Source organism: Selaginella moellendorffii, unplaced genomic scaffold (assembly GCF_000143415.4).
Source record: "Selaginella moellendorffii unplaced genomic scaffold, v1.0 SELMOscaffold_83, whole genome shotgun sequence".
Taxonomy (NCBI): Eukaryota; Viridiplantae; Streptophyta; class Lycopodiopsida; order Selaginellales; family Selaginellaceae; genus Selaginella; species Selaginella moellendorffii.
Window position 1 is genome coordinate 174,586 of NW_003314344.1, and position 20,435 is coordinate 195,020.

The 20,435-nt window shown below is 50.2% G+C and overlaps 8 protein-coding genes across 14 annotated transcripts; 5 read left to right on the forward strand and 3 right to left on the reverse strand.

Moving 5' to 3' along the window:
* Nucleotides 1–29: 29 nt before the first annotated feature.
* Nucleotides 30–1,868, reverse strand: LOC112341464 (eukaryotic translation initiation factor 4B1-like). Its single transcript, XM_024661584.1, has 2 exons — nucleotides 867–1,868; nucleotides 30–797 (listed from the first exon to the last, which is right to left on the reverse strand). The coding sequence occupies exons 1-2, from the start codon at nucleotides 1,862–1,864 to the stop codon at nucleotides 218–220; spliced, it is 1,578 nt and encodes a 525-aa protein (XP_024517352.1). The 5' UTR covers nucleotides 1,865–1,868; the 3' UTR covers nucleotides 30–217.
* A 1,022-nt stretch (nucleotides 1,869–2,890) lies between these two features.
* LOC112341454 (transcription factor bHLH66-like) lies at nucleotides 2,891–3,970 on the forward strand. Its single transcript, XM_024661555.1, has one exon. It carries the CDS (start codon nucleotides 3,077–3,079, stop codon nucleotides 3,944–3,946), a length of 870 nt encoding a protein of 289 aa, XP_024517323.1. The 5' UTR covers nucleotides 2,891–3,076; the 3' UTR covers nucleotides 3,947–3,970.
* A 456-nt stretch (nucleotides 3,971–4,426) lies between these two features.
* On the forward strand, nucleotides 4,427–8,111 carry LOC9663170. Of its 3 annotated transcripts, XR_002990548.1 has the most exons (12): nucleotides 4,427–5,338; nucleotides 5,387–5,507; nucleotides 5,572–5,657; nucleotides 5,718–6,090; nucleotides 6,145–6,242; nucleotides 6,293–6,359; nucleotides 6,422–6,649; nucleotides 6,714–7,124; nucleotides 7,186–7,258; nucleotides 7,322–7,502; nucleotides 7,571–7,692; nucleotides 7,760–8,111. XR_002990548.1 is itself a non-coding variant. In XM_024661483.1 (11 exons), the coding sequence occupies exons 1-11, from the start codon at nucleotides 4,455–4,457 to the stop codon at nucleotides 7,587–7,589; spliced, it is 2,541 nt and encodes an 846-aa protein (XP_024517251.1). In that variant the 5' UTR covers nucleotides 4,427–4,454; the 3' UTR covers nucleotides 7,590–8,111. The 3 variants fall into 3 exon arrangements, 2 of the variants coding, with proteins under 2 accessions (XP_024517251.1, XP_024517252.1); XM_024661483.1 differs by having other exon boundaries at nucleotides 7,571–8,111; XM_024661484.1 differs by lacking the exons at nucleotides 7,571–7,692; nucleotides 7,760–8,111 and having other exon boundaries at nucleotides 7,173–7,258; nucleotides 7,322–7,438.
* On the reverse strand, nucleotides 8,065–10,161 carry LOC9630267 (transcription factor bHLH143). Its single transcript, XM_002987642.2, has 3 exons — nucleotides 9,624–10,161; nucleotides 9,292–9,559; nucleotides 8,065–9,242 (listed from the first exon to the last, which is right to left on the reverse strand). Exon 3 carries the CDS (start codon nucleotides 9,067–9,069, stop codon nucleotides 8,263–8,265), a length of 807 nt encoding a protein of 268 aa, XP_002987688.1. The 5' UTR covers nucleotides 9,070–9,242; nucleotides 9,292–9,559; nucleotides 9,624–10,161; the 3' UTR covers nucleotides 8,065–8,262.
* Nucleotides 10,162–12,015: 1,854 nt separating this feature from the next.
* LOC9663171 (histone deacetylase complex subunit SAP18) lies at nucleotides 12,016–13,600 on the reverse strand. 4 transcript variants are annotated; one of them, XR_002990549.1, is made up of 8 exons: nucleotides 13,097–13,600; nucleotides 13,011–13,043; nucleotides 12,842–12,952; nucleotides 12,686–12,781; nucleotides 12,512–12,589; nucleotides 12,360–12,435; nucleotides 12,173–12,230; nucleotides 12,016–12,118 (listed from the first exon to the last, which is right to left on the reverse strand). XR_002990549.1 is itself a non-coding variant. In XM_024661486.1 (7 exons), the coding sequence occupies exons 1-6, from the start codon at nucleotides 13,190–13,192 to the stop codon at nucleotides 12,403–12,405; spliced, it is 447 nt and encodes a 148-aa protein (XP_024517254.1). In that variant the 5' UTR covers nucleotides 13,193–13,600; the 3' UTR covers nucleotides 12,016–12,118; nucleotides 12,360–12,402. The 4 variants fall into 4 exon arrangements, 3 of the variants coding, with proteins under 3 accessions (XP_024517254.1, XP_024517253.1, XP_002987689.1); XM_024661486.1 differs by lacking the exon at nucleotides 12,173–12,230; XM_024661485.1 differs by lacking the exon at nucleotides 12,016–12,118 and having other exon boundaries at nucleotides 12,135–12,230.
* On the forward strand, nucleotides 13,280–15,247 carry LOC112341428 (pentatricopeptide repeat-containing protein At4g02750-like). Its single transcript, XM_024661505.1, has one exon. It carries the CDS (start codon nucleotides 13,280–13,282, stop codon nucleotides 15,245–15,247), a length of 1,968 nt encoding a protein of 655 aa, XP_024517273.1.
* A 176-nt stretch (nucleotides 15,248–15,423) lies between these two features.
* On the forward strand, nucleotides 15,424–17,298 carry LOC9663172 (dnaJ protein homolog). 2 transcript variants are annotated; one of them, XM_002987570.2, is made up of 7 exons: nucleotides 15,424–15,695; nucleotides 15,752–15,917; nucleotides 15,981–16,119; nucleotides 16,176–16,309; nucleotides 16,362–16,504; nucleotides 16,578–16,776; nucleotides 16,848–17,286. In XM_002987570.2, exons 1-7 carry the CDS (start codon nucleotides 15,546–15,548, stop codon nucleotides 17,174–17,176), a joined length of 1,260 nt encoding a protein of 419 aa, XP_002987616.1. In that variant the 5' UTR covers nucleotides 15,424–15,545; the 3' UTR covers nucleotides 17,177–17,286. The 2 variants fall into 2 exon arrangements, with proteins under 2 accessions (XP_002987616.1, XP_024517322.1); XM_024661554.1 differs by having other exon boundaries at nucleotides 15,449–15,695; nucleotides 15,978–16,119; nucleotides 16,848–17,298.
* A 117-nt stretch (nucleotides 17,299–17,415) lies between these two features.
* On the forward strand, nucleotides 17,416–18,453 carry LOC112341429 (O-acetyl-ADP-ribose deacetylase 1-like). The gene is made up of 2 exons (XM_024661506.1): nucleotides 17,416–17,790; nucleotides 18,277–18,453. Exons 1-2 carry the CDS (start codon nucleotides 17,416–17,418, stop codon nucleotides 18,451–18,453), a joined length of 552 nt encoding a protein of 183 aa, XP_024517274.1.
* The last annotated feature ends 1,982 nt before the right edge of the window (nucleotides 18,454–20,435 follow it).

Genomic DNA, 20,435 nt, shown 5'->3' on the forward strand with positions numbered 1-20,435 from the left:
AAATCAGTTTAACGGAATATCTGGCCTGCTAAGAGAACATTCTCACTTTACATTATTTTAACGAAATATCCCTTTCGCTGACGGAACATTCTACTTTGCACAAGAAAACGAAGTGTCACAGATAATATTACTTACAAGCCTGGAAAAGAAGCTAAAGAAACGAGTAAAGCAAAAAAACAGGCCTGCGAAATCTCGAGCTCGATCGATCGCCACCATCTTACCAGCGATTCCTCGAGGGCTGCTGCTGGTGATGGAACTGATAGCTCGATCGCCTCCCATTCTCCTTGCCCCATTCATCCTCGTGAACCGACGGAGTTCTCGGCCGGCTCCACATATCGGGCTGCGCGGACTTTGGACGATCGTCTCTCCAGCTCGGCTGCCTCCACTCCTCGTCGTGAAACACCGGGGTTCTCGGCCTACCGCCATTCTCTCCTCGCCGATATCCCATCTCTCCACCTTCGTGCATGGAAGACGGTGTTCTTGGCCGCCTCCATCCTCCAGACGGCTCGAAGTTGCCACTGTCCGACATGGCTGGCGTCGGCGGCCGCCTCCAGATCTCCGGAGGACCACCGTTTCGATTGCTCTGCGACGATGGCGGCCTCTGCGGATCATCCCTGCCTCCGCCGCGTCGCCGGTCCGAGACGCGCGCGCTTCTCTCAAGATCTTTCACCAGCTGCTCCAGCTCCAGCTCCTTCTTCTCCAGCTCCTCTCTCGCCGCCTCGGAGCCCTCCTTGTCGATCAGATCCTTGAGAGCGTTGATCTCCTCCTTGAGCCTCGTCTCTTCTTTGCTCTCGTACCTGCGAGGAGGATCAAGCAAAACAGCCATGCATCACGTCTGGAAATGAGAATGTGGGAGAGAAACGCACCTCTTTTGATCGAGCTCCGAGTCAAGCTTTCTCCAGTCCTGTCCTCTCTCCTCGAGCACCACCTCTCTCGGCTTGGCAGCTCCGAAAGGATTCGATCGCGGCTTGGCAGTGGTGGTGGTGGTGGTGGCGGAAGTCGAGTTTTTACCAGAGCCAACTTGAACTTGAGGAGTATCACCCGGTGTTCCTGGACGACTCGAGTGGCTGCTCGAAGGCCGGGAGGAATCCACCGGCAAACTTCTCGGCTGTAGATTCAGTCGCGGTCTCTCCATCGCCACCTTTCTCTCATCGCCTCCGCCGGACCATCTGTCCATCTCGGGCTTTGGATCTCGAAAAGACCACGAGTTCCTCCCACCGCCGCCGCCACCATCTCTCCCGCCATAGCCAAAGCTTCTCTCCGACGGGACAAACCTCTTTCCCGCCTTCCAGTCGTCCACCTCGTCAGCCTTGCTCGGCGCGTCTCGATCGCTGCCCCGCGAGGAAGGCCGGATCATCATCGCTGGCTTGCTGGAGAACCAGTCGCTGCTCTCATCGGCTCGGGAGGGAGGCGGCGGCATGGCGGCGCCGCCAAAACCCGGATCCCTGGAAGGATGCCGGTCGCGCTGATCGCGATCGCCGCCACGGAAGCCGCCATAGCTCCGGAATCCACCGCCGAGGCGCTGCTCGGAGAGCTCCTCCGGAGTTCGCTCCTTGGGGCCAGTGGGAAGGAACATGAGCTCCTCGGATGTGAGGCGATTGCTATCCGACATGAAAATCTGGGAAGAGGAAGGGGTGAATCGCTTCGCACCTGGGCCGACGACCTTGCCAGTCGTGAACGCCGCCAGCGTCATCGTCTGACCCTTGCTCTTCTTCTTGCCGCCGCCGGCGCCGCCGGGCTTGGCTGCCACCGCCAGGGGTGGAAATGCGTCCTCGGGCATCGCCCCTACCGATCCGCCCCCCGCCGCCGCGGCCGCCTCGTCCGCCGCCTCGGATTCGTCCGCCCATGAGCTCACCCAAGCCATAGCTTCCTCCTTTAGGGCTAGCTAGGGCACACGGAGCTAAAAAGGTAATGCCAGCTAAGTAATAAAGGTTAAAGTCCACTTCCTCCATTTTTAACTTTACCAACTCGGATAACTCTTCTGCCTACCTACCTAGAGTCTTTGCCCTAAAAGAATCTATCAGACAATGATGCGCAGGAGAAATGCCATTCCTTGCCAGGTCTGTGACATTACAATCCATCTGTGAGTTGTCATGGGGCCTACGTGGCTCGTGCAAGGCCTCAAGGTGGACTTAAACAATTGGGGCGAATTTTACTCGATTGGAATGAGCTCCGCCTTTTTGAATAAACATATATATAGTGGTCCTCCAGCCTTTAGGTCAATTTATTTTGCCACCTTTTTGTAAACCCTAAACCAGAATGTTGGGTCAGAGGCTCGAAGCCCCAAATCTTTTCAAAGCTGTGGGGAAGTTGACGGAGGGTCGGCGTACTAACCAGCGAGAGACGAGAAGTTGATGTATAGATAAATGCAAAATTTCAAATGCCAGGAATCTTCTAGCAGAGACAGAGATGTGTGCAAAAATAATATTGAAAAAGTAAATAAATAGTAAAGAAAAAAGAGTATTAGTTGTGTCCATTGAGTGAGTACGTTGCTTGCCTGGATGGAAGTGATCGACGTGTACATGAAAAAGCTGGGCGTGTATGTATGTACTTTTTTAGTGTAGAAAAAAACTTGGCACCAGTAGAGCAGCACAATCATGTGCACATTTGAAACTCTACGTACGCCGATCCAACGATACAACAAACAAAACAAACCTCCACAATCTCAATCTCCAAACCATGAGATCATCTGAGAAACTATTCATAGAAAATATAAAGTGAGAAGAAGATGGTCCTCACAACATTAATGAGCATCCGTCGAGCAACTGTCTCACTGACTGTCATTTTGGCGTTTTGGCATCTTCAATCCACTGGCGCTTTATAACCCTGCGCTCGCGAGAGGCTTGGCTCCATCTCCATCGCTCCAAGTAGTAGAAAGCTAAGATCCAAAGAAGAGAGAAAGATTTGGAGAGCTCTCTTGTTCTTTATCTCGCGTCGTGACACCACAAGAGTCCACATTGTTTTGATCTTGCGCCAAGCAACAAACTACGGTACAAGCGCAGGTGACAGCCACCACCGATTCGATCATTGTTCCAACCTTGAGAAATCAAGGAGTTTGTAGGAACTTGTGAGAGCTATGTCCAGCTATGATGATCATCATTGTCGCTTTGTCAATGGCGATCAATTCCAGTTCCTCGACTATAGTTTCCAGTGCTTTGATCACCAAATGTATGATCGTCAAGCCTGGAAAGATTTGGCAGAGTATGCGACTAGTTGCGTCATCGCCGGCGACGAGAGAGTAGAGGACAATTCCAAGATCATATCATCATCCACGAGAACCTTCACGCCAAGTATGGATTTCGCACACTGCTCCAGTCTTTTCACTTCCAATCCATCACCGAGCGTCGATAGCAGCAGCTACAATCAAGCCTCTAGATCACTACATTCCCCCGACAGGAGCAAGCCCATCACGCTACAAGCTCCTCCACTCGATCATCGCCAAGAGGAGCTCTTCGTCTTTGGAGCGAGCAGTAGTAGCGGCGGAGTAGCAATGAAGAATCTTTTCTATACTTGCAAGCGCTCGGCGATGGCGGAGGAGGAACAACGAGAAGAGGAATCGTGGAGCAAGCCCAAGAGGAGGAACACGAGGATTTCCAAGGATCCACAGAGCGTGGCGGCGCGGCACCGGCGCGAGAGAATCAGCCAAAAGATCCGGACGCTCCAGCGACTGGTTCCAGGAGGCACAAAGATGGATACCGTCTCGATGCTGGACGAGGCCATTCACTACGTCAAGTTCCTCAAGACCCAAGTCCACTCGCTCGAGCTCCTCGGGTTCCACAGCCCACTAGCAGTCGCTCCTCCGGCAAATCCCTCGAGCCACTTTCCACTCCCGATCGATCGCTCGCAGATGGCGTCGTGCTCTTCGTCTCATCGGTTCTTCCCTTCGATCGATCACAGCAGTGATATCGAAAGCCAGCACTTCGCTTATCGTCACCAATCCCCATAGCTGTCCAGACATTCCAATCTCGAATCTCTCGAATCGAAAATCTTAGCATAACAATAACGATCGTCGCTCTCGATAAGTGGAAGAGAAAGACGCGTAGAATAACTTTAGAAGCACTCTCGAGTGCCATCGATTAAAGTCTTTCCCTGCAGCAAATGCCCAGTCCTGGCAAATGCCGCTTTGTCCTTACAAATGTGCCCTTTATAGGCAAATGCTAAATAGTTTGAGATTTACCGCACAAGATCTTACTGCGACATTGTGAGAAACATGAATAGCATCTTAATTTAAAATCCATGATTTTCTAAAATGTCATGCAATCCAATTCACAGATTTTCTCCTGCGCGAATTCCTCGAAACGCTAAATAAGAGCCCTAAAATGTTACGTTTGAAATTTTCCCGCCTTACCTCTGGAGGTTACGGGGTCGATTCGCGATAGGATTGAGAAATTTTGGCCACAAATTTCATACTCGACCTAAGTGGAAGGCGATGCATTGGAAGTTCTTCTTCTTCGATGGCGATGGCGATGGGGAATGCTGGATCAGGAGTGAGTCTTCAGCTGGAAGCTGTGAATCCGGGTAGAGATGGGGCGTTTCTCGAGGAATGCGGCTACTTCGCAGTAAGCTACCCTGTTCCTGGGGCTAGGTCTGTCCAATTTTGCCGAAAGGGGCTACAGTTCAGGCAGATTTGCGGCAGGAATGGAGGCCGCAGGGAGAAAATCCAGAGTAGTGGAGCAATGGACTGGATTATCAACGAGCTCTACAATCAGCACTTGCGAGAGGAGGCAAACAATGCTCTTCACGAGGCCATCGCTTTGCTGCGAAGCTCAGGAGAGAAGGAAAGCCGCATTTGGATGGAATTTATACACGGGAACTCTCCGGATTTCTGGATGAACGAGGTTACTGTCAAGCAGGAGATCGAGCTCTTTTCTGGAAAGGAGTCCGTGATCAAGCTGGTTGAATTGAGAGAAGAGCTTGGATTCTGGGACCGTGTGGGATCTTTCATCCTATGGTTGAGACAGCTCCAGGAGCAGCTAACGAATCTAAGGCTCGGTGTGGCTTGCTCCAAGCGATGGAAAGACTTCCAAGCGGCGTACATGGCCAGGATCCAAAGAATTCTGGTGACGGACTTGATCTCGAGAAGAGTTTGCTGTCCGGCCAGCATCATCTACAAGAATTTTGAAGAGCAGATAAGCTGGAGGAGGAGATCTGGAAGGAGGGGCGACGACGAGTGCTCGGACGCCGAGAAATACCATGTCGAGTGCAAAGTTGACGTGATTTCATGGCGAGAGCGATTCATCAGCGCCACCATAACCATCGAAGCTGATATAAACCGAGTGTGGGAAGTCCTCACGGATTACGAGCGGCTTGCGGAGTTTATTCCCAATCTCATTCACAGGTAACCGCTCTCTCTCTCTTTGTGTTCTTTCGCTCATTTTCATTCCAGTGCAAGGATACCCTGCCCGTATCCTGGTCGGATTTGGCTGCTCCAGAGGGGCCTCCACACGGCAATGTACTGGCATATCGAAGCAACCGTGGTTCTTGACTTGGAAGAGTTTCCTCACTTGGTATGTCGTGTGTTTTGCGTACACATTGTCTTTAAAGCGTTTGTTTGTGCTTTTTACTTTACAGACTGATGGGAGATCCCTCCAGTTCTGTATGGTTGACGGGGACTTCAAAAAATATGCTGGAAGATGGCTTTTGCAGGCTGGCACGAGGTAATACCTTTCTTTCTTATCTTCGAACTTTGCCTCAGTCCTAACGAGTTTTGCTGTCAGGCCGGGAACCACAGATTTGCACTATGAAGTCAATGTGATTCCCCGTCTTTTACTTCCTGGTGTTTTCGTGGAAGGTATTATCAAGTCGGATCTTCCGGTAAATCTGCGTGCAATTGCGGAAAGGGCAGAGAAGAACCAACGCTCCGTCATCAAATATCCTGCAGATGGCGGCATGTCGGTTGCCGCTCCAATTCACAGCATCGTGTCCAAAGTTACCCAATCCACTGACACAAAGGTGACAAGCTTCGTGCAAACAGACGACAGGAAATATGCTCAGAGATGGGACAACGAGTCTGTTACCAAAATCAAGCGTGTTTGCAAGTCTGACAAACAATGTACTGTCGATGAAGTGCATTTGAGACGTCTAAGTGAGGTAGGCCATGGTCGCGTGGAAGCGTATTAACTCAAGAAATCTTAGATTTTGTAGGAAGATGGGCGCTTCTGGAGAGTTGTGGCAGCTGTAACGATCGCAGGCTCTATGGAAGACGTATGGAATGTTTTGACGTCTTATGAGACGCTCTCGGAGTAAGACCCGGCCTCAAATTGTGTTTTAGCTCACACTCCGTCATTTTTAGATTTGTTCCGAACCTCAGCAGCAGCAAGATCGTCTCACGACACGGTAATCACGCTCGAGTGCTTCAGGTATAATTGTTTATCTAATATTTCCCAACGAACAAATTGATTACGGTTTGTTTTATGGACAGGAGGGATGCAAATGTTTGTTGTACATGGTTCTCCATGCTCGCGTCGTTCTGGAGTTGCAGGAGCTGCCACCAAACGAGATCACTTTCCAACAGGTAGAAGGTGACTTTGATGTGTTCAGTGGCAAATGGACTCTGGAATCCCTTGGAGCGGAACATACCTTGTTGAGGTACTCGGTGGACATGAAGATGCATAACGACTTTTTGCTTCCACGGGAGATCATCGAAGAGGTTTGCACGCCTTCCCTGTTTTCTGGAATGTTTTTTTCTATTAACTGTGTTACTTTCTTGGCAGATTGTTTACGAAGATCTGCCCGAGAACCTCTGTGCTATAAGAGCTCGAGTCGAGCTAGGTGACGGCTGCTACATTGCCAAAGAGAACGTGTCACCGCCACCACCGCCTCCACAGGTTCGAGAGCCCGCCGACGAAAGTTTTAAGAATCCGAAGCGAAAGCCAGTGCCGGGTCTCCAGACGGACATCAAAGTTCTGGAACGCGAGCTCGAGGGATTTGTAGCGAAAGCTGGAAAGGAGAGGGTGATGCCAGTGAGGGCAGAGCTCCGTAAGAACGGGCGTGTAGACTTGGAGAAGGCCATTCGTCGTTTTGGTGGATTCCGTTCTATAGCAGAGAGGCTCAACATGAGTCTCGCGTACAAGCGGCGAAAGCCCAGAGGCTTCTGGCAAAACAGTGAAAATCTTAAGCGAGAGGTAACAAAATTAATCTCTGTGATTGACTCGCTCGTGGTTTGACTCCAGCTCGAACTTCCAGATTCAGCTGTTCCAAAAGAAGCTCAGGAGTGATCCCTCAAGGATGCCGAGCAGGAGAACTCTAGAGCGCGCAGGTAGGAATCCTTATATAATGCTTGTTTGATGGACAAGTGATTGGACTCGTGGAACTTTTGTAGGGAGGTACGACATAGCCCGTGCTCTGGAGAAGTGGGGAGGACTACACGAAGTAGCAAAAGTGTTGAATCTCCAGACCAAGCGAAAGCGCTGCTTGGAGGAGCCAGAAGAAGGCTGGGAGGACTGGAGGCCACCAGAGAGTGGCAGCGGCAGCAGCAGCATCAATCCATCGCCAGAGAAAACGTAGGTTCCTTTGTTACTTGTTCCCTCTTTCTCTCTCACACTTTGCTACTTTGTTTTTTCGTTCCCAGGAAAAGTCCACACCTATAGCCCCGAAAGTCGACAAAAGAACACACACACAAACACAGGCGAGCGAGTAGAGAATATAAGCCCTTTGGAAGCGTGTTTTTATCGCCAGTCGCGCACTAGCGAGGTATAGCACTTGCGGGAGTGCTCGCCATTCTTCCTCTTTTCTCGTCTAAGATTCCTGCTTAAACCAGGCAAAGACGGCACAGCAGAGCAACAGACCGCCAGGCTTTCCGCGAGGAAACAGGAAAGAGAAAGAAGGAAGTTTTTCTCCCAAAGAAGGAATCTATCCAAAAGCCCACCACCAATAGCTTCATCATACAAACACCAGCTGTTCCTGGGGCGAGCGAGTTTTTTATACAGCCCACGCCGGGGGGGAAGAAGAAGCTTTCAATCAATCAAACACATCCCTCTCCAAAAGCACTAAAAAAAAGAGAGAAGAAAGGTGGTGGTGGTGAGCAAGGAGTGTTTGCGAACATTTCTCCTGTAGTCTTGCGCGTGAGCTCTCAAACCAAACTGGAATTAATATCAATCACACTTCCACAACCAACAAAATATTAAACAAACAAGGAAAAAACGTGGCTAGCTTTCACAAACCATGGAATTGAAACACCTAAGATCAAAGACACAAACATAAACATAGAAATCAAACACACAAACCATAGAGCGCTCACACACAAACACACAAACCTTTCTTTCAAGCTCTAGCCGCGTTGGACAAGTCCTCCTGCCTGGTGGTCTCGAGTTGGCGGACTCTCATCTGGAGAACTTTCATGTAGAGGATGGCCTCGTCGAGAACGATCGCCGGATCCATGCTATCACCACCCGGAACGATGCTCTGGAGCGCTTTCACCGTCTGCCGGATCCTCTCCTTGCGCTGCTTCTTCATCTCCTTCCTCCGCCTGACCACCAAGCTCCGCTGCCTCTTGCGGTTACTGTAGCTCGCCACGGCCAAAATCGCCTCTTGCTCCACTGCTCGGTTCGAGTTCTCGGCGTGGAAGCTGGACGTGATCTCGTCGCTGCTCTCGTCCCGGGTGACTTCACTGAGAGGAGTGTGGCCAGTGCTGCATTCTTCTTCTTCCACCTCCTCGAGCAGGCCTTCGTCGCCATCGGAGTATAGCAAGGCGTCGATGTCTTCCGAGTCCTCCTCGCGAACACTGCTTTGTTGCTCGTCGTCGTCGTCGCGAAGGTGGTCCCAGCTGAGCTTGCTTACGCTGCTGTCGGAATCCTTCACGTCCCCGATGTGGCAGAGAGTGACCGGCGGACTGTTCGTCTCGCGCATGCTGCGGAATGCTGCGAACGAGGCCATGGCCTCCCTGTATACCCGGTGAAACTCGCCAGCTTCCGGCCCCTCGCCGTTGGGAGGAGTGCTGGGATTGAACTCGAAGAAGCGATTGGGCTCCAGCATGATGCGGCCCTTGTCACCGCTACGGTCGAACATGATGAACCGTTTCTCGGTGTCTCCATAGACGTTGGCGAATTCTCGCAGTGCCCCTTGCTCCATCAAGAGAAAGCTCCTGCTTTCCAGTCAGCAGTTCGAGCTTAAGCGTCGCTCGATCACCCTCCGGCTCGTCGCTCGCGAACACTCGCTTTTCCCTCGAGCCGCAAGCTACGCTCACAAGTTGGCAGGATTCATTCGCAGCAAAGACAACTTTTCACAGCCTCACAGCCACTATCCTGGAACAAACCTTGTCATTCGAGAGAGAAACCAAACATGAGAACTTACCAGTTGCCACTGCGAACAATTGCTTGATCCCGCCGGGCAAGCTTTAGAAATTCCAAACTCCTGGCACAGCTTCCATCTTCCAAAATGGTATCATCCTTCCACTCCCCTTACCACTACTAACACCTACTAGACTGGAGAACGCAGCAGCAAGGTTGTCTGGCAACACTTCCACTTCATAAAAGCTCTGGGCTGCAAAGGGTTGATTCTTCGCTACCACCGATTCCTACACCTACGTTATCGGTTTGAGCATAGAACGAAAGTATATGGCCTGAAAACCAGAGACAAACAAACAACCTTTGAGCTAAGAACGATGATAAGGCCCTTGTTCTTACCTGGCGTTCGTGGAGAGGTTCAAAGCAAGCGATTATACTCGAGGTAGACACTGGATGGGCAGCAAGCGTCGATCCTTTGCGTGGAGATGCCCCAACACTCTTTCCAGCAGCACTCTGGCCCATCATACTTCTCGGCGGCTCAAAGATTGGTAGGCTCCCTACTCCTGCGCTCGCTGCGCTGGCTGGAATGGAATCTAGCTACCTAAACCCTGGACAGCGGACGATTAGCGACGCTGTATCAGATTCACGAGCGACGTCCCCATAGCTAGCACGAATCTTGGCCGGAGAGCAGCAACCAGAGAGAAATCCACAGACTACGCACCTCCGTCAGGAGGAACCCAGCACAAGAGGGAGCTTCTTCGAGAGATTTGGAGCTGAGGAAGACGCATTCCGGCGATTGGCGTCCCAGGAGCGATATTTCGATGGAACTGAAGCGAGAAAGAGAGCTCTAGCGCGCGATCGAGAGAGAAGGAAGGAAGAACACGCGAAGAGCCCAACAAAAAAACCAAAGAATGAGAACGCAAAAGCCTAATGGGCGAGCGCTGGAAGAAAAAGGGCGGGCGATTTAACCCGATTGGATGCCGGCGCGTGAAATCCGCCACGGTAAAACCGAAAAACAAAACTACCTGTCCGTAGATTACACAAGTAAAGTGACATGGCATGGGCATGGCGTATGGTGCCATTAGCATGACATGGCATGTGGCTGTGTGGGTTGGTTTGTCACATCACACGCGTGCCGCTTGACGTCAGCGCATGCCCATGATTGGTGAGACGCGCGCCCGTCAGACGCTGCTTTAATGACGGGCGTGACGCGTGGCCGCATCGTCTTGTCGAATTTAATGCCCCGGCGCAATCACGAGAACAAGGGAGAAAAAAAATAATCCCCAGACCATGTGTGTTTGTTCGCTTTTAGTGTTAATCAAAAGATTCCAGGTAGACAAAATATATCGCTTAAACATTGGGACGCAGACACACGCACACATGGTGTGTCGTGGCTTGTGAGGGTCAATCGACTGGAATTATTATGCCCGGCGAATATCTCATCGCATGTTGAGAAATATTCCCGCCGCCCAGTGAATTAGGTTGCTTTGTCCTTTTGATGGAGCGAATCAATCACTCACGACCCATGCACGAACCCAAATGTTATTTTTCTTTACATGGGAAATGGGAGATGCATAGCATGACCATGGTCCTCGCGCGCATTCATGACCAATACCCGTAAAGCGTACGTACCGGAGTGGCCCAAAATCTTTGCCGTATGCACGCTAATGATACGCCCAATTTGGTATATTACTCTTGTAAGGACGAGACCTAAATTTTATAAGTAGCAAGCTTTAGGCAAACCCTAGTTCTGTTGTACGCCACCTTTGCTAGCCATTATTACAAAGGTGGTGGTGGGAAGACATGTCTCGCGGTCGCACCTATGCTAGTAGTTTACTAGCCCTAGTCATTGGGTTATTGCTAAGTACACACTATCTATCTAGTGTCAGCAATAGCTATCTAGCTACTTAGAAAATCATGATTCGTACCATCCGAAAATAACCCTCCTGTCTGTCGGATGGTTTTTTTTTTTCCCCTTAAAACCTACGTTCGTACGCCACGAGCAACCGGCTAACCGGCTGGCCACACAATTATGTCAATGCCGACGGCGCTGGCCCAAGAAATCTTTGCCGGTGGGCGCGTGGTACGATGCTTTTTACATATAGCTTTTACCAAGGCGCGGCTTTTACCTCGCGGTCAATGTCGCATGCCCCCTCCATGCATGCCGAGATTGCGACGGTTCAAAGCGAGGGGGGCATCTCTTTACCCTCCGGCATCCCGGATATCCCGGGGAAGGGGCACGCGTGCACGCGTGGCCACGTGGACGGCAGCGATGCCTGTGGACCGCCGGTCAATTCCCCGCTGTGGCCGGTCACAGCCATGGTCAACTTTATCACTCCATTGGGGGAGGGCAGCAATGATTTTGGGTGTGGTGTTTGATTCGCTAAAGGACCATGTGTGATTTCCTTTAGCCCACCTTTAAAATTTTCTTGCTCTCATCTTCTTTGCGCTTGGATGGATGTTGATATTGGATCTGTCGATCCTGGCTGACAACTAGTACTTGGAATTCTTGTGCTTGGTTTTATTTGCTAAGATTTAATCTTTGCTTTAGATAAAGGGAGCGCGTTCTTCGCGCTGATACCTTGTGCGCTTGACTTGGCCTCCTGGAGCGCAGGGATTAGAAAAATGCCATTGCAAAGTGAGCACATTCCTTTTTGATATTGATCCACCAAAGATCGCACGAATCCCTCCCCGCCTATGATTCCGGAGCAACATCATGGTCCATGGGCAATAAATACCAAAACATTGTAAAAGCGTATCAAATTCCAGGCGGAGCCCCACCACCATCTAATCCAATGAACATGCCCCCACACAAGATTTGTTTACTCTTTCCCAAGAACGCATCGATGTTCCACTCGGAGGTCTTGCCATGTTCTTGGAATCCATAAACAAGCCTGGGAGAGCAAACGAGACACGCGAGAGCTGGTTTTTAGAGCCAAAGTCAATACCCGCAAATCGCACTGAGCCCACACTCACACACGAAAATCTTCCTCAGAGTCGCTGTCACTGGCGATAAATTCCACAATGCCACGGGAAGAAGGGATGAGAGACAAGAGACAAAATAAAGAGATAATCGCTCAGCCGGCAGCACAACAAACGCAAGCTCCTTCTAAACTGAAATATCAACTTGGATACCTCTTCTGTCAAGCTGCTGAGATATCGTACAAAGCCACCTCGCTCAAAGAATCGCTACGTCTAGGAAATCTCCAATCTGTGAGAGACGTGCATTAGAATCAAGTCCTTTCGGTTTTCTAGTTCTAGAAGAAGAAAAACCGAAAGGAGCCTACCTGAAACCCGAGATCCTGGAGCATCTTGTCATCGTCGTGGCCTCGCCTCATTGAATGGCTGGCAACTGTCGTTCCGACCTTAAATTCATCAAACAGACGTTCCAAGTGAGAAACAAAGATGAAAAGCAAGGAAAAAAATTGCAAGAGCCTGCTTAATTTTTGTTTTTTACTCACCGTTCGGACAATGTTTCGGCCCCTGCGATCAGGGTAGACAAACGCAAAAGATAGTTTCGCGTCTCGCTTTCGCGCAGCCGGAGCAACCTCTTTCACCTGGACAAAACAATGAAAAAATTCAGAGAAATACGCGCAACGAAGGAACAAAGGTCTAACCAGCTCTGTGAGCTCCCGGAGAGTAGCGTCCTTCCAGGTATAGATTTGGACTTCCTCCTTGGGCTCTTTCCCTCGCACTGCAAAATCTTCCACACTGTGATGCTCACCAAGCTGTGACAAAACACAAGGTTAAGCTACAAAAAAGAAGGAAAGGAAAAAAAACACACACCTTTGTGAAGACCCTGAGCAAGAGCGGGCATGTCTGGAAAGAAAGAAAAAATTTTGATCAAGAACAAAGAAGAAACTTCCGCTAACCTTTTCACGGTCGACAGTCAAGCGCGGGGGTGCTCGCCCGGCATGCGGCATTCGTGGCGGCCTCGGCACTTCAGCTGGCGCAATCGCTGCCGCCATCGCTCCTCGCTCTCCCTGCAAACAAAGAACCAAGAACCCTAAAACCAAACTAGGGCAAACGATAACCTATTCTCTTCTTTCCCGCTGATGGATTCCATCGAGAGGGTCTTCGATTTAAACAAGCTCGTTGAGCGCTACGGCAAGCTCGGCGATTTGAGGCGCGCGCGCGAGATCTTTGACGCGATCCAGCACAAGAATGCCTTCTCCTGGAATCTGATGCTGTGCGCCTACTCACGCAACCATGACATTGGGCTCGCCAGGCGCGTTTTCGATGCGATGCCGGAGCGCGATGCCGTGACCTGGAATGCGATGCTCGCCGCTTATTCACGTGCTGGACATATCGATCAAGCACAGGAGATCTTTGATTCCATGCCACAGCCAAACCTAGCCTCGTGGAACACACTCCTCTCGATGTATGCCCTAAATGGGAGACTCGAGAGGGCTCACCACCTTTTTAACTGCATGCCGCAAAGAAACCTTATGTCGTGGACTACAGTTCTTGCAGCATTTGCCGAAAGTGGGCATCTTGATTATGCTGAAACCCTGCTCCAAAAAATGCCCGAGAAAGATTTGATTTCATCAACGATAATACTCACAATGTTTGCAAAACACGGTCAAATAGAGAAAGCTAAACATGTCTTTGCTGAGATGCCTCATGTAGACATGGTTACTTTGAACACATTATTAACAGTAAATGCCCAATCAGGGGATTTGGAAAAAACACGCAGTGTGTTTATGTCCATGCCTGAAAGAGACCTTATTTCCTGGAACGCTATGTTGTCCGCCTATGGTCAACTTGGCAATCACGTAGGTGATTCCAGTAAATTCTTTAGAGACATGCCCGAGAGGGATTTGGTATCCTGGAATTCTTTGCTCGGAGCATACGTCCAAAACGGGCATTTTGACCATGCCTTCGAAGCTCTCCAAAATCTTATGCCCCAGCACGACTGTGTGAGCTGGAGTACGGTCATGCACGGCTTTGTCCTGTACGGACAGCTGGAAAGGGCAGAGAATATGTTTCACGAAATCCCCGTGCAAGTATTAGCGTGCCAGAACTTGATGCTTTCGGCATATTCCCAGGCAGGGAGACTGTACGAGGCAAAGGAGGTGTACGACGCAATGCCGCACTGGGATACAGTCTCCTGTAATGCGCTGGTCACGGCATATGCCCGAAATGGGGATCTAGAAGATGCGAAACGAATCTTTGATGCTATGCCTCAGCGAGACATAGTGACATGGAATGCGCTCCTGACGGAATATGCGCAGGGTGGCCACGCGGAAGAAGCAGAGTGGCTTTTCCATAAAATGCCGTACAAGGACGTGGTTTCTTGGAACTCTATGCTGGTAGTAAATGCCAATAGAGGGAATCTGGAATATCTCAAGTGGATGTTTGACGAGATGCCATTCTGGGCAGTGGTGACGTGGAATGTGCTGCTTGCGGGATATTCCCGCAACGGGTATCTTGAGAACGCAGAGGTTCTGTTCCACAAGATGCCCCAACGCGACACAGTGTCATGGAACGTGATACTTTCGGCATATGCCCAAGCCGGGAATATCCTGTATTCACGGAACCTGTTTGACCGGATGCCCTCTCGAGATATCGTGTCTTGGAGCGCAATGCTCGGCGCATATGCCTTGATTCGTTGCAGCCAAGAGGTGATCAACCTCTTTAACGATCTTAAGTCAACACGGTTTCCAGATGAGATTTGCTGCTTGTCGGTGTTGATGGCGTGCACTCACAAAGGCAAAGTTCATGAGGCAAGGTCTTGCATGGTGTCAATGGCGATGGATTTCGAGCTCAAGCCACTCAAGCAGCACTACTGCTGCATGGTCGACCTCTTGAGCCGGAGTGGATTCGTGGACGATGCGGAGGAACTCGTGGAGACGATGCCATTCCAGCCGGATCTTCTAGAGTGGACTTGCGTGCTTGGTGCTTGTAGAAGTCAAAGCAATCTCATCACACGGGCAAATCGTGCGGCCGAGCAAGTTGCGAGTTGTGATCCAAGGGCTGCCACAGCGTATGATCTCCTTGCAAACGCGTACTCCATGAGATGAGAAGATGGAAGATTGTATCCAATTCGAACCTGAGAAGATCACACAAATGTATCCAATTCGAAGTTGAGAAGATCACATCCAATTAGATGTAAGTTGAGAAGATCACACGCGTGGTCAACGAGGTCGCCCTTATTTGACCGCTTTTTGTCCGTTGGATACGCCAGCCCTAAGATCAACGGTAGCGGTTGAGGGTTTTTTTTTTCCTTCTTTAGGGAAAGGAGGAGCTTGCGAGGTAGGGTTCGCGGAGAGATTCTTCGTTCGCGGCGCAGCAGCCGCTCTCCTTCTTTGGCGAGCGAAAATGTTTGGCCGCCCGCCCAAAAAGAGCGACAATTCTAAGTACTACGATATCTTGGGGGTTTCCAAGAGCGCCTCCGCGGATGAATTGAAGAAGGCGTACAGGAAGGCAGCTATCAAGAACCATCCCGACAAGGGAGGCGATCCAGAAAAGGTGAAAGAAAAAACTCTCTTTGCATTGAAAGTAACCTTCTCTTTTCTTGTTTCCAGTTCAAGGAAATCTCGCAAGCATACGAGGTGCTCAGCGATCCCGAAAAGAAGGAGATTTATGATCAGTACGGCGAGGATGCGCTCAAGGAAGGAATGGGCGGTGGCGGTGGCCACAATCCATTCGATATCTTCGATAGTTTCTTCGGTGGCAAACCATTTGGTGGAGGTGAGCTTGGTACTTTGTGCTGGTTTGCGTGCTAACTCTTCTCTTTTCTTTGGACTCTAGCAGGAAGCTCTAGAGGTGGAAGAAGGCAACGAAGGGGCGAAGATGTGGTGCATCCTTTGAAGGTTTCTTTGGAGGATCTCTACAACGGGAGCGTGAAGAAGCTCTCCCTTTCTAGAAACGCAATATGCTCGAAATGCAAAGGGTATGTTTTTCTGAAGTGAAATTCGCTAGTGGAACTCATTAGAGTGTGATTTGCAGAAAAGGTTCCAAGAGCGGGGCCACGAGCCGATGTGCCGCTTGCCAGGGATCTGGAATGAAGATTTCCATTAGACACCTGGGCCCGTCTATGATCCAGCAAATGCAGCACGTTTGCGGCGACTGCAAAGGAACAGGTAACAGTTTCTTTTTTGTTCGTTTGTTTCTTACTTTTGGCTTTCCTCGCAGGAGAAACAATCAGCGAGAAGGACAAGTGCAACCAGTGCAAAGGCAACAAAGTTGTCCACGATAAGAAAGTCCTCGAAGTACACGTTGAGAAGGGAATGATGCACAACCAGAAGATTACCTTCCAGGGAGAAGCGGACGAAGCAGTAAGTTCTTTTCGTTTCCTTTTGATCTTATTCATCGTTTCTTGTCGTTGACGTGATCTTTCATTGTTTCTAGCCCGACACTATTACTGGAGACATTGTGTTCGTGATCCAAGTGAAGGACCACCCGAAGTTCAAGCGCCGAGGGGACGACTTGTTCTACGAGCACACCTTGACGCTGACTGAAGCACTCTGTGGCTTTCAGTTCATTCTCACGCACCTCGACGGGAGAAGCCTCCTCGTTAAGTCGACTCCGGGAGAGATCATAAAGCCAGGTATGCGTGCGTGCGGTTTTCTCGTGACTAGTTTGAATGATCTTTACGATTCATCTGTCCTGGCACCACAGATCAATTCAAAGGCATTGACGACGAGGGAATGCCGCACTACCAGAGGCCATTCATGAAGGGCCGGCTGTTTATCCAGTTCCATGTCGACTTCCCGGATTCGGGGAGCCTTTCTCCGGAGCAGTGCAAGATGCTGGAGACGATCCTGCCTCCCAGGCCGACGAATCACCTGACGGACATGGAGCTGGACGAGTGCGAGGAGACAACACTCCTGGATGTAAACATCGAGGAGGAGATGAGGAGGAAGCAGCAGCATCAACAGCAGCAGCAGGAGGCTTACGACGAAGACGACGAGCCTTCGGGACCTCGAGTCCAGTGTGCCCAGCAGTGACCACCGCGAGCAAAAACACGAAAAAAGATTGGAGGAAACGATTGAGCGTTAGCAAGAGCACTATTTATTTGTACTAGATATATATACACGATTTTAATTAGCAAGCCCAACGGTTGCACGTTTTCCAAAAGGTGGCGGAGTTGAATGAACCCTAAAATAATGCGAAGCCCTAAATACTTAGAATATTCTTGCTTGCCCGCGTCCTATATAAATTCTAAGGAATGAAGAACCCTAACGCTATGGAAGTGGAGGAGATACAGGGGGATCTGTTCGAGGGCGCGCAGCCCACAGATGGCTTGGTACACTGCGTTTCTAAAGATCTTCACATGTCCAAGGGCATCGCAGCGCGCTTTAGGGACGAATTCAGGGGCGTGGACGAGCTGCGCAAGCAGAATCGGAGTGTGGGGGAAGTGGCCGTGCTGGACAGGCCTCCTCGAGCGGGAGTGTTCTACCTCGTCACCAAGCTCAGGTTCTTCGACAAGCCGACGCTGGCGAGCTTGCAGGCGTCGCTGGAGGATCTGCGCAGGGTGTGCGAGCAGCGGGGAGTTTGCGGCTTGAGCATGCCAAGGATTGGATGCGGGTTGGACAAGTTGGGGTGGGAGGATGTGAAGAAGGTGATTTTGCATGTTTTCAAGGGCTCCAACATCCGCATTAGAGTCTTTTATTTGTGAACATTTATACAGTAGCGTAGCAGCGAATGCCACGAGATCCACTGTGAGCTCGCCGGCAGCGAGAATGTCCCCATGAGCTTCCCTTCTTTCACTATATTCATGAGTTGATTTATCACTTCATGACATATCATATTTTGAGAAATCAAATTAAACAAAGGAAGTGAGTGGAGGTGCTTGGACTCACTATCACAAAAGATAACAATGCAGAGATTGTCGATCATCTTGTTGCACGTACAGCCACAGCTATTGCTACCTCGATGATAGAGGCGCGTTGCTCTTCCCGTGTGTGATACAATCTTGGATTTGTGGAGCGTTCCCATATGGTGGGGTGTCTCCTCCGATGAGATCCATGACGCAGAGCTTTCCAGCGTCCTGGGTGTTGCTGGCCCAGATAACAGGCTGTAGAAGACGATTGCTCTGCATCACCAGCTGATATATGTAGCGGTCATTTGGAATCGCATTTCATCACCGGTGAAGAGCGTCTTCTTGAATTGCCGATTGAATGATCGGCCACGACACCCACAAGAACAACAAGAAGATCAAGACGAAGAACAGATTCGGATTCAGCTGCATGCTGGGAGTGCAGAAGCGAGTAAGCAACGCTGAAACTGAAGTGAATGGGAAATTGCTGTTGCTGGAGCCGCAATTTAACGATCTATGGTACGAGCTGAGGATTTGTTTTTATAAAGTTAAAATAAAATTGTCTGTCAATCCTGGTCAATGATGACTAGTCCAAACTTAAAAATCCTCAGCTCATTCATTTGAGACAATCAGGGATCGGTGTGTTTGTGAGAGCAAACAGCATTTTGAGGCCAGTGTGCAGATCTTGTGGAGGATAGCCGTAGGTGCCAAAGGGAGAAGCTCCACACTCAATCAGCACACAACAATACACTGGTTCCTCAAATCCACATGCACGGCCAAGGGCAGTCTTCACAGGATCCACTTTGACGTCGATCATGTTCCGCTCTTGGCAAGCACGAGCCACTAGGCGAACTACCTCCAGAAGCTGGTCGCCCATGCTCACGACGAGCTTCAGAGCCGAGCGCCCTTTGCCATCCTGGAGTGTTGGATCTGCACCAGCTTTCAGTAGAAGCTGCACCCTCTCCACGCGATTCCGTCCATAAAGCGCATTGTTGAGAGGTAGAATCCCTTGGTTGGCCTTGTTCGGCGACAAGCCGAGTTGCAAGAGCATCTTGAGCAGTTCTGGATTTTCTGTTTCGCACAACTCCTTGGGTGCCAAACTGTTAAGATGGGCCTGGGACTTGCCATTGTCATCCAAGGCATCCACTACAGTTTGCATGCCATGAACCACTGCGTAGAGGTAAGGCCACACTCCACTTTTTGCTGAAAAATAGAGGAAACACTATTACCATGTTTTTAAGCAAGTTTGGGAAGAAGAATACCTTGGACCGTAGCATTGGCACCATTGTCTACAAGAAACTTGATCAATGTGAGATCAGGAACCTGGCACTGCAAAGCAGCCAGCAGTGCAGTGTTGCCGTGAACAGGGTCGACAAAGTCAAGATAATCCAGCAGAACCACGATCTCATACGCTGCTTGTGTCCCCTCATTGATGCTTTCTACCAGCCGAGTTCGTAGTTCATCCGTTTTAGCTACCAGCAGCGCTGGATCTAATCGTAGAGGATCCGCCCAGAGACGACCCAGGAAGTGTGAAGGATAGAACCTCATGCCACTCAACCGCCAAGAGTAAGCTGTTATATCTACGAACCTGGGAGCTTCAAACCTGTCCGTCTTCAGTGTGCCCTGCCTATCCAAGTATGCCACCTGAACAATTGAGCCCGGCACCACCAGCCCGAAAGTGGCAGCTTTCGTGAGCTCCGCTTGCCGGGTAACCCCACGTTTCGCATCCTCTTCGACCTCGTAAAACTGGAGAACCACGAGAATATCGACACCCTCAAGAACCATCTTGCCGGAGCTTGTAGCGGACTGCCTGCTTGTGTCGTAGCTGCTCTTCTCGGAGATGGACAGCTCGGGGGCTACCAGCTGTCCGTCACACCTGAACAAAGTATCGGAGCTTGATACGTAGTAGTCGCACGAACAGGATCTGCTGCGAATGGCATACATAAGTAGCTCACTGACGATCTGGTAACACCAGAATGCACAGGGCTTACGGATGACAAGGTTGCTGTCCACCATCTTGAATATCAGCTCGTACTTGCATGTCATCTTATGCAGCGGGAGCTTCACGTCAGGCGGAAGAACAATCTCTACAATATTCGATGGCTCCTTCCCCGTTACAATGTGTGAGCCAGCAGGAAGTTCGACGTGCTGCCCCCAGCAGTCAACATAGACCGCCTGAAAAGCACACAGGGGTCGTCAAATGCAAGAAGCAAAATACAAAGTCACTTCCGTTCATGCTTAGCAGTTACAGGGTGATTTATATCTTACGGACACAGTCATCAAATGCTCATTCACCTTGCTGTTTTCATTCATGCTTAGTTTGATCGCTTACCTCATGGCTTCCGTTTGTGAAACTATCTCCCTCTCCCTCTCCATCCAAGCACGGCTCCAGGCTAGCCATGGCAGACATGAGATTTCGCAATCCCTTAGTACACTCTATTGCTTAC

Coding starts and splice junctions, on each gene's coding strand:
- LOC112341464 (XM_024661584.1), bottom strand. CDS start 1,864: ATGGCTTGGGTGAGCTCATGGGCGGACGAATCCGAGGCGGCGGACGAG. Junction 798..866: donor TCGGAGCTCGATCAAAAGAG/GTGCGTTTCTCT, acceptor TCCTCCTCGCAG/GTACGAGAGCAAAGAAGAGA.
- LOC112341429 (XM_024661506.1), top strand. CDS start 17,416: ATGGAAGTGGAGGAGATACAGGGGGATCTGTTCGAGGGCGCGCAGCCC. Junction 17,791..18,276: donor GGTGGGAGGATGTGAAGAAG/GTGATTTTGCAT, acceptor CTGCATCACCAG/CTGATATATGTAGCGGTCAT.
- LOC112341428 (XM_024661505.1), top strand. CDS start 13,280: ATGGATTCCATCGAGAGGGTCTTCGATTTAAACAAGCTCGTTGAGCGC.
- LOC9663170 (XM_024661483.1), top strand. CDS start 4,455: ATGGCGATGGCGATGGGGAATGCTGGATCAGGAGTGAGTCTTCAGCTG. Junction 5,339..5,386: donor ATTCCCAATCTCATTCACAG/GTAACCGCTCTC, acceptor TTTTCATTCCAG/TGCAAGGATACCCTGCCCGT. Junction 7,259..7,321: donor GAGAACTCTAGAGCGCGCAG/GTAGGAATCCTT, acceptor GAACTTTTGTAG/GGAGGTACGACATAGCCCGT.
- LOC9630267 (XM_002987642.2), bottom strand. CDS start 9,069: ATGGAGCAAGGGGCACTGCGAGAATTCGCCAACGTCTATGGAGACACC.
- LOC9663172 (XM_024661554.1), top strand. CDS start 15,546: ATGTTTGGCCGCCCGCCCAAAAAGAGCGACAATTCTAAGTACTACGAT. Junction 15,918..15,977: donor TGGCAAACCATTTGGTGGAG/GTGAGCTTGGTA, acceptor TTTGGACTCTAG/CAGGAAGCTCTAGAGGTGGA. Junction 16,777..16,847: donor GGGAGAGATCATAAAGCCAG/GTATGCGTGCGT, acceptor CTGGCACCACAG/ATCAATTCAAAGGCATTGAC.
- LOC112341454 (XM_024661555.1), top strand. CDS start 3,077: ATGTCCAGCTATGATGATCATCATTGTCGCTTTGTCAATGGCGATCAA.
- LOC9663171 (XM_024661486.1), bottom strand. CDS start 13,192: ATGGCGGCAGCGATTGCGCCAGCTGAAGTGCCGAGGCCGCCACGAATG. Junction 12,953..13,010: donor TGCTCAGGGTCTTCACAAAG/GTGTGTGTTTTT, acceptor GTTTTGTCACAG/CTTGGTGAGCATCACAGTGT. Junction 12,590..12,685: donor GCCGAAACATTGTCCGAACG/GTGAGTAAAAAA, acceptor GATGAATTTAAG/GTCGGAACGACAGTTGCCAG.